The following is a 10,699-nucleotide window of genomic DNA, read 5'->3' as shown; positions in this document are numbered from 1 at the left end:
CTTTCCTATAAAACACTCGCCGCTCTATTCCCACAACATCTGGCTGCCTGGCGCTAAAACAAAACAGGAACACTCCGTGGATCACCCTGACAATAAACACTGGAAGTTCATCTATTATTCACCTACAATGGCACCTTATTATTGCCTCCTGACGAAGTGCCGCCCGAACCTAATACTTTCGCTCCCGAAAATATTGTTGCACGACTGGAGGCGTGATTGTGCAATATATTGAGCTGAAAAGCAATTCATTTCAGAATATACTGCACAATTGCTAATTATTACTACTAAGCCCTCAATATTATTGCGCAATATATTGCACAATAATATTGAGCTTCGAAAGGCTCCCGTCAGTGCATTGTGGGAACCAGATTGCACAATAATATTGAGCGTCTAGAGACTGCTTTACTCAGGCTCGTATCACAGATACAAACCGTGAGTGCAGAGCGCAGGGTCGCGGCAGCCTATGAGGCAGCGGCCGTCATCACGAGAACAGTTGCGATCCACGCAGTAGTTGCAGCGCAGGGCGCAGCTTGGCCCGTACCACCCGTCCGGACAAACTGCAGAGGGGGCCGAACTAGTGATTACCTCAGCGACTTGTGCTGGGATTTATCTTTTTAATATTACCTATGTTGCAGTAAGGTCTCATGAATCCAGGAAGACAGGAGCAGCCTTGCAGGTCGTGGGTGCAGACGGTCAGCCCGTCGCATATGGGAAGGTCAGCTCGTTCCCTGCCCCGGAGCTCAGCAGAGCAGTTCTTACTGCAGTCGTCGCCGTAGCGGCCCCTGCCGCAGTCTGTAACAAGGACTTACACTAAACCAGCATCCAGGGCTGGATCCTCTCAACGCTTTCGAAGATCCAATGCCTCACAACACTGCAAGCTAGGGTTTACAAATAAATTTATAAAACGAGATAATCAATGCCGAGAATGTTGAATATAGATCGTGTATTCCAATAAATGAGTTGCTCCTCACTCCCTCGTATCAATTGTCAAATGATGAATTCTTCGTGAAAGCGTCGCACTGCTAACTGAAGTCCGCAATGACTTGCACAATGGCAGCGCTGAAAGGTCCATTACATTGATCTCCTACAATCATCTCTCAAGGAGATGATTGCAAGGAACTTTCAAATATCAAACAATTAAATGACGCGCTTGGTTACGATACTCACAGTCCTGGCAACGGTTGCCATGGGTGCCAGGGGCACAGACACAGCCTCCGGAGCGAGGGTGACATTCGCCTGTGTTGAGGCAGTCCGGGCACCACTGAGCACAGCCAATACCATAGCGATGTTTGGGACAACCTTCAAGTAAAGTATATATTTATAAGGACGGTGACGAGCCTCGCCCCATGACAGCTGTAAGATTTCATTTATTTACATATTTTTGGGGTTTGTAGAATAATTCGAGGTAGATATTTTGGTGATCCAATATTTTTTTTAGCTCTAAATTTTCGAGTGCAGCGCGTTTCCGCAGCTAGTTTACCGTCTGTGGCTCTTATTTCGAGTCGAAATCGATTTTCACTATGGCAAAAATTTAACGTTGAAACGACAATAATAAATTCGATGGTCAACTTTTGGGAAGCTTGAAGATTTGAATGAAATAAAGAAAATAATTAGTGTAAATCCGTTTTGTAGCATTGACGACTGAATAATAATTTATACGAAGATCTTTCAGAGTCAGATCAAACAGAAGAGTTTAACTTGTTGTGAAGAACGGATTTGTGAACTGAGGTCGGATAGATCCTGTATAGAAATTTTGATTCGAGTTTTGTGACTGCGACCAGTTGGTTGCGAGAAAAAGTTCAAGTTTTGGCTGGTGCTTCTGATAGCTGGCGCCAACGATATCAGTAGTCAGCAATAGCTGATATTAGCAATGACTGTTACTAGTCATGAAATGTGTTAGTTTTGACCAGTGCTTTTTTTGATTAGTGCTAGTGATGACAGGTGGCAGTGATGACTGACGCTAGTGCTAACTAGTGGCAGTGTTGACTGTTGGTGCTGTGTGGTGATTGCTGTTGCTCCAGAAGCTTTGTGGAAGTTAGACCAGACACTAGTGACTGCAGGCGCTAGATACGCCTTTCACTATTTCGACCGGTACTAGTGGGGTCGTATAACAATAATAATGCCTGGCGTTAGTGATGACTGCAGCTAAAAAACAACCGGTCATAATGAAGTCTGGTGCCAGTCTGGTGCCAGTGGCTGATATAATAGCTGATTGATGCTAGAGACAGTTGCTAGAGAGGTCTGTAAATGGTGGAGATTAGTGCTAGTGATGGAGGATGATACTGAGGACGCTGCTGTGGTGGAGCGCTGCTGTGATGTGCAAACTTTAGTGATGGATGGAGCACGTGATTGGTGGTGGTGATGACAATTGAATATTCTTTGCAATGGTAGTGATGGGTTGTGCTAGAGCTAATGATGTTTAATATTGATTGATTTAATAATCACCAATATTGATTGATGATAGGAAATCATCAAGAAACACGCGGCTAGCATACGGGTTGTTGACTTGGTCAGGCAGTACAGCCGAAATAAAAGTACGAACTCACTCTCTTAGGTCCGAAATATGCCTATATAATGGAGCCCCAAAAATGAACAAACATCTTTCACCCTATCGAAAATTCGATGTACAAGTACAAGAGGTGACTATTGTAGAATCTCGACACGGATCACAGTCGTTTCCGTTAATTTTAAAATGAAAAAAAGTTCGCTTTACAAACGAACTGCCCTACAAACAAATACTCTAGAACAAATTTGGTTCGTAAGGCGAGGTTCCACAGTAAAAAGTTCTGTAGTCTGTAGCCACGAGCTTACAATTATCACTCACTTCTCACGACGAGTCTGCCATAATACTTGACTGAGTCAGTGGCGTTCTTGACTTCATAGGCATTTAGGGCAGCGTCTTGATGCGTCAGGTTCTTCAAGGCTTTCGTCACTCCACCAGCCCCTGCTGATGCTGGAACTTGATACACAGTCACATTTTCAGGGATATTTTCCCTGGTGAATTCCTCGATCACACTATTAGTCACGGTCGGCACAGTGGGGGTGGGAGTATCTGGGAAATAAATCAACGATGTTAAGACAAAATTCATTGCATTTGTATACTGCGTTTGCATTTCCAATCAGTTTATTATTATATTATATAAATTACTTTGGAAAAGATGATTAAACAAACCAAATGATGTTTTATTGCCACTGAGCTAGATGTAGGGAAAGCATTTAGAAGAGTGGCGCGAACTCAATTGTTTCTAACAGAGGTCCATGGGCAGAAACAATACGGTGTTCTTCCGAGTCTTATTTAAGTTAAATCGGTATAACAGAGATGCATGGGGAACTTCAATCTTCCACGTATCCGTTGGACAAGCCCATACAACTTGGACACTTACTCGGTCAGCATGGACGACTGCCAACAAAGAAGTGCAATTTCCTTAACAATATCCAGCATCGGAATATTTCACTAATAATCTTTAAGAATGGTGGTAGACGTTCGGATGGAGGAGACTTCACTGTCCGACTGCCGTTTGATGATGGTGGATACGACAACTGAAATTGGATATCAGCCCAGAACTAAATCACAGGAGGGAACAGCAGGTCTCAACTTCCACCATCGAACAGAGGGCTGGGATGCAAATATAAATGAACTCGCCGAAATTGATTAGAGGTCTGAGTTGTGTGAGAATAACGCTGATGAAATTTACATATAACTATGCAATACACTGGTGCAGGTGTGTGTACGCTATAACCCGGGGAGAATGGGATCCTAGATTACGCAGCATTCCGAGAGACCGACGATTCCTCATGAGCAAAATTCACATGATAAAAACAAACCGCCTAATCTACTTAAATTTTGAGAAACCAGAACATTGCAAAAAGCCGGGAGTTCAACGATTATAGGCAATCATAAATATAAAATATTATAGACAAGTATTGTAGATACAGTTCTAGTCGCGTAAATGGAAAAAAATTCCGTCTCGTAATAGTAAGAGATCTTTAAAATATCAAATTCAGATGCATAATAAACTCCTTCCTCCCTACGGGAAATTGGTCCCTCAATTTGAGGGACCTATTATTATTAAAAATCCTGTTCTACAGGATAGGTTCTTCTAGCCTCAAGTTAACCGACGCACGAGTCTCTCCCCCCCCCTCCTCCTCCTACACCTTATTGTTAACCGGAGGATTGTAATGTCGCGTGTGTCTCTGTGGGTCATTCCGTTCTCTGGTGAACGTTACCTCTAGCCCCTGATAGCCGGGCGACATGCCTATTGACGGCTTGGATACGGAGGCGGTGCATCAGCGTGGCTTTGAACTAGGAAGTCCTAAACTTGACATAAGGACAATAAATATTTCATTACAGGAAGAGAGGTTTCTTGTTCACCTAGTCCACTAAAACCTAAATCAGCTTGTTTTGAGCACGTCCAAGAGGAAAACAGGTCGTTATGTTGAGATTCATTTATTTTCTATGAAACAGTAGTGATAAAATGTTTCCAACAGGCCAAGGTATTTGTAAACGTGTTGTTTGAGTACATGTAAAAATATTTCTAGCAATATTCGAAAATTAAACAAATCGTAACGTCGGTAGCTCCATAGTCTAACTCTATTAGGAAAATATAGTTTAGATTCCCGTATTAATCCATTGAGTGAAACTAACTGCAGAAATTAGAGATTGTACCATATCGCTTAAGACATCAGGCCTTGATGAGAAACAAAAAGACAAAATATGACCGTGCATGGGTAATCAGAGCCTAAAGGGGAGCGTCTGGGTCCAAGGATCGAAATTTCGGCTTTTCCGGTTTTTAGGCTCATCTTAAAGTTTACCTTCTGACGCATCGAACGGTACTAGAACTATCTCTGTACGTTGATTTATGCGTTTGCGACAGATCCCGTAAGGAAGGGAGGTGTCCGGGTTCCTTCAGTAAAATTAAGGCGGAAATTACCCGGCCGGGCACCATAAAGGGGATCGAATTATGACATTCTCCGGTTCTTATACTCATCTTAAAGCTTACTTTTTGCCGCTTCGACCGGTACTAGAACCATCTCTGTACGTTGATTTATGCGTTCACGATAGATCCCGTAAGGGGGGAACGGGGTGGGGGCCTTCAGTAATTCCAAAGGGGGAAATTAACTTTAAAATGTGCTCTCCACTCAGCTAGAGCTCAGTAACCTCACAGACAGCACGCGGGATGGTGTTCATTTAGTGGTTCTATGCACCGATGACTGACTTTGAAGTGAGTTGATGCTTACTTTTGGTATCTAGGCTACGTTACGTGCCGCGCGGCGTTTTTTGCCTCTCATGAAAAGTTGCCAAAGCTGAAAACTTTTCTCACGGCAATCCTATCTCCTCCTACAGTTTTAAAGCTACAGCAATGAGAGATATACCGTTCGGTTCGCAAAGAAAATATCTACAAAACGTCGCATACATTTTTCTAATTTCGTTATAGTTTGGGTTTTATAATGCAAAAAAGGAGGAGTGGCGGGGGTAAAATCAAAAAATTTCGAAAATTGCTCCCACACCCACAAAAATGAAAATTTTAAAAAAACTTATGCGAAGTTTCATTGACCTGGTCTTTACGCATTGAATGATATGTGTCTCGATGTTGTAGCTTGAAAACCCTAGGAGGAGATAGAATTCTAAAGTACCCCCTTTTTGGTGCGTTTCTAAAAATTTCACGTTTTCTTTCATTTTTTCCAAAAATTCACACGTACAAAAAAATTTCTCTTTTGGTTTTACACATGTGTACCAAGTTTCAAACTGATCCATCTGTAAATAACTGAGATAAAATTTTGCCCAGACGCTCCTCTTAAATTGTACGTTCCAGCTTCTTGCACTTCCTGCATTATTTACTTCGTTTTATAAAAAAATATTTCCGCGGGATTAATAAATTCGACGAAAGATTCAAAAGATGTTCACATGTTCTTGATATCTTTTGTCAAAGTTGAACGCTGTTATGTGAGACAGCGGCCCGTCCAGTTCATAATGTTTCCGCACTGCGTTTTGTCTGTTCTTCATCGACAAAAATTTATCCTGTAATATTAATTTTCATTATCAATTGACTGGGATCATGAACGGCTCATTCCAATGAAGTCCTTATTGTCTCAACTACAGGACCGCTTTTGAAGGAGTCGCAAAGCCAGCAAGAAACATCAGAGGTTAAATGAGAATTTTATTTACAATCATCGTATTATTCTCTCAAGATGATGACGTTTTTGAGCTTTGAGTCTTCCATCCTGATATTTTAAATAATAAAAAGCTGTAATGGCTCGAGTATCTGTAAGCAGTTTCACTCAAGGGATTGACGTTATTTTCAAAATAGAGTTAAAGTAATGAGATGGTGACTTTAACAACGATGAAATGTGACTACATGCTCTAATTACCATTCAAATATTCAGTTAGGCGAAATAACCTACACACCCAACGAAATATACGCGATAATAAAATCCTCCGGTCAACCTTGGTGAGGAGGGAAGGTTGGGTTAAGAACTCACTCGACGGTCAACTTGCGCATGAAGAACCTTTTAGCAGCAATCGGTTTGTACCAAATTTTGTTTATGAATCGATTTGTGTCATTCAACTTATTTAAAATTGATTATTGAATATTTATTTAGCCCATCACTTAAATAATCCAGGTAAACTTTCAAAATTGTAAGTCGAAATTGTTGTGAAGTCTACTGTTTTCGTCATTTCCTGTGGCTTCGCGCCGACTGTAGAAATGATTTGTTTGGAAATCCTTTTATTTATTTGGCACGTGTCCACATCAAAAATCACAGTCGGATTGCAAATTTCTACTAGCCGGATTACGGCATTAACATTGAACAAAAGTTGGCTCACACTGTCGACCTTACAGGGATTTACACTAAACAAAATTTGGAGTTGTTGCCGTGCCACTAGGAAAGAGTTGAAACGAACAGGTGGTAGATCAGAGTGCCCAAAAAGAGAAAAGAGAAATAGAAAATACTCCTGGAGATAGAAAAGGTGCCAATGCATGATCAGGTTGAATGTAGGTATGTGGGATTGCTTCCCCGTTCAAACTTCTAAGCCGCGACCGGCGATGTTCTTGGCGATGTGCAAATATCATATGATGTGAAGTTTAATCTTAACACAATTCAATTTTTTCTGTAATTACCCAAAATTTTGCCCTCCCTGCCGACCTCACCTGGGGCTGTGTGGGAGGTCGCGGCATTAACGTTGGACAAAAGTGAAACATGCAAAAAAATTAAATAAGTTAAAATTAATTAAAAACAGTTGCAGCAGCGTCAGCCTGAAGTCGAAACAAGTCATACCCTGACATCGCAGTCGAAGCACGCGAGTAAAAGCCAATTTCAATGGACCAAATTCCCAGCCACTATTCAAGTAGCTATTGATCACTTATTCAGCATTGAAAGTAAAGCACAAATTTAGCAGAATAATGGCATGCAGAGCAGCATGGTGGACTTAGCAGGTGCATCTTCGAGGCATTATGACGCTATACCAACACCTTCTGTGACATAGTCTCCACGACTGGCATGCTGTCTCTCCCAGCCGCGCAACTATGCATGCGCTGTTAATAGACCCAAGTCGCACAATATTATTGCGCAATATTGTTCAGCGTCTAGGGTCGATATTGACGGGCTGCACAATATATTATGTAATTTTTAGAATCTTGAAAATATATTGCGCAAACTGAAAGATATTTTGTCGTCTAGGGGCTACATTTCGCAATATTAGCTCAGTGCAACCCTAGCGGTCGTTGCAAGTAGTCGTGGCAATCTCGTGTCCTTATCATGGCGGGCAAAATTAACTTTTCCTGGACTTTTTTGAGCTTTATAGCGGTCTACCAAGCTTCATTGGATTTTAAAGCAAATATAATACTAATTTCTAGAAGAAGGGGAGCAGTGCGAGATTCTAAGTGAAAATTAATCTCAGTTCATGTACTATGAACTTATCTTACCTCTCATGGATTGGATACTTATCATGCCGACGGATTTTTGTGAATAGGTGTGCGATGTCACGGCCGCTAGCCGAGCATAGTGCTTTTATTTATAATTTATTTAATGTTATATTCTCATCCATTTGAAATTTTGTTTTAAAAAATTGTTGGTTGTGAAAAACCGAATGTTGAAGGGGTCTCTACCATATCACAATATGAGGAACGTTGAATTAGACCTGTTCATTGAGCCATTTAATATCATTTTGATATCCGCACGTTTACAACTTGGTATCGATGGAGAGTTCTGACTGAATATGACTCCTGAGCTCAGATCGTACGTTTTAGGCAATAATGAAAAACGTACTTTGAATGAGGGTTCCAGACATAGATTGACAGTTTAGAGCATTACTGTTAAATACAGGAAGGAAAATTTTCAAAATATCATTCTGTGATATGCGATATGATATTAAATAGTCTTCATTCGCGTGTATCGAGTCAGCCATATTGTGGAATCTGATCACAATCTTGAGCGTCATAATTAAATTATTTGAGCTCACAGTCCCATTAAGGGTGGCATAACAGTCAATGGCCCTGTTTTATTACAGTCACAAGACACTTGTCACCGCAGTCACTAGCGAGACACGTGGCATCGCAGTTCATAGCCATGCATGTAGTACAACAGTTCCAGGCCACGTCCATAGTCATGCATGTAGTACAACAGTCCCAGGCCACGTCCATAGCCATGCATGTAGTACAACAGTCCCAGGCCACGTCCATAGCCATGCATGTAGTACAACAGTCCCAGGCCACGTCCATAGCCATGCATGTAGTACAGCAGTCCCAGGCCACGTCCATAGCCATGCATGTAGTACAACAGTCCCAGGCCACGTGATACTCCCCACCATCCCCCAGTAGTCCGCGCGTCTCACCTCATCGTAAGTCAGAGTCCCCGTCACTGGGGAGCGTCCTCTGTACGTCGTGGGGTGCGAGGTGTTCCCATAAACAGTGCATGAGCTCGGACATCTGCAGGGGAAAAGAAACAGAGGTGCCGTTGAAAATTTTTTAAATTTTTTACTTTATGTATTATATCACTATTGATATAAACATCCTGAATAGTTCAAGTGCTTCTTGCCCATATCAATTCATCAAAATAATCTTGAATATTCTATATTCCACAATTATCAATCAATATCTTAGTGCGCAGATAACCAGAAAAAGATCCAACTCGCCACACTCAAAATATTTAAATTGTTTCTACTCACCGATGACTGTCGCTGTCAACGTCGGCAAAGGTTCGTGTGCACGCCGCGTCTTCCGAGGGAGCCGGCGCCGCTGCGGCGCAGATGCAGAGCAGCGCCAGCGCCAAACCCAGCGCCTCGCCGCGAGATGCCGTCGTCATTCTGCCCACGTCATCAGCGCGGCTCACTTTAATCCAACGCATTCATTTAAGACGTAAAAATAAATATATGAATAGAATCTAATGATGGATAGAATCATATATATACATGAGGTGACCTTAAGATCACTTCATTCGATTCTACTGTATTCATCTACCGAATAAAATATTGAACAAAAATGCTCGAATATAGTACAAACATTCATTGTTTAATCACATATTATTATTGGTGGGGAGGTTTCATAACAGTTTGTGAATGCTACACACAGCGAGGCGTATAAATTTCGTCGTAGCCACTTCCATTTATCAGTAAGGGCAGCCGTTATTTTACCGTTGGTATCAAGGAAGCAGCAATTAAGTACCTAAATGATGCCTGCCTTGCCAGCTGCGCTAGAACTAAGTAACCGCTAGTGTCCATGAGAGAGATCAGACTGGGAGATGCTTCTGACACCCAGTCTTCAATTCAACTTTAAAAATAAAAAATTGTTAGCAGGCGTTTCATTTATAAATGAACAGGAAAACTTCAAAAATCAACCATTCATTTTAAAATTATTCAATTTTATAACTTACCAATGAAAGACGACAACGACACGAAAAAGAGAACACGAATTAGAACATAGTGTTCTAATTTGAAGATTTTTGCAATAACAAACATGCGAAAAAATATTTCTCCTGTGAATTTAATTTACTGTCTGTTCAGGAAAAAAGTAAGTGATTGAGTACAGCAAAATGTAGCCTGATAATTGTAACATGGTATTTTAATGAGATTAGGAATCGTAAGTATAATATTACAGACCACTCTCATGATTATGTTGCGCAGCAATAGTAGACCAATTATAATAATGATATCGTTCAGGGCAGCCAGCACTTCAAACTTGACGCGTGGAATACATCGAGTGCCTGAAGCTCGAGAATTTGTCCATTCAATTATTACCGCCACTATAACTATTCTGCTTCAGCGCATTTCACTGGAGTTTCAAAGTTCCAAAAACGTTTGGCAGCCTGGTCGCTTCGATGCTCATAGCGAAGGTTCAACTCGTACGCTGCTCAAACTTGTTATACTCAATTGATGACATTATGTTTGTGCCGATAAGTTTTCACGATATTAGCAGACGTCGGATACGAGCTGAACTATAATTGAATGCCCACAACGCCACAAAATGTGCACCATTTACTCCCTCAGGCCTGTGCATCCGATAGTCACTTTAAAATCGAACTCAGAAGCTACATGAAAAGTTTAGTAAACAATAGCCATACGTACATCGCAATCGATGATGAAATTTCAACTTATCGTTGGCGATAGAACTGAACAGGCAACGAAGCAGCAACAGAGGGATAAATATATACATCGTGAACATATCTCACAAAAAATCAGCTGAACTCTCTCATCTGCCATGTATAT

At 41.3% G+C, this 10,699-nt stretch overlaps 1 protein-coding gene and 1 long non-coding RNA gene across 2 annotated transcripts; both read right to left on the bottom strand.

Moving 5' to 3' along the window:
• Positions 1-431: 431 nt before the first annotated feature.
• LOC125178907 (multiple epidermal growth factor-like domains protein 10) lies at positions 432-5,031 on the bottom strand (the record flags this gene model as incomplete). Its single annotated transcript, XM_047883759.1, has 5 exons — positions 5,001-5,031; positions 2,825-3,052; positions 1,168-1,299; positions 625-792; positions 432-557 (listed from the first exon to the last, which is right to left on the bottom strand). Coding segments are annotated over exons 1-5 (685 nt in total), but the record flags the coding sequence as incomplete, so codon positions are not given.
• Positions 5,032-8,861: 3,830 nt separating this feature from the next.
• Positions 8,862-9,956, bottom strand: LOC125178908. The gene is made up of 3 exons (XR_007157070.1): positions 9,868-9,956; positions 9,164-9,301; positions 8,862-8,924 (listed from the first exon to the last, which is right to left on the bottom strand). It is a non-coding gene; the product is annotated as an uncharacterized LOC125178908 (long non-coding RNA).
• Between the last annotated feature and the right edge of the window lie 743 nt (positions 9,957-10,699).

Source organism: Hyalella azteca, unplaced genomic scaffold (genome assembly GCF_000764305.2).
Source record: "Hyalella azteca isolate HAZT.00-mixed unplaced genomic scaffold, Hazt_2.0.2 contig13635, whole genome shotgun sequence".
NCBI classification, from domain to species: Eukaryota; Metazoa; Arthropoda; class Malacostraca; order Amphipoda; family Hyalellidae; genus Hyalella; species Hyalella azteca.
The sequence above is the reverse complement of the archived record's forward strand: the minus strand, read 5'-3'. Positions and strand labels throughout refer to the sequence as shown.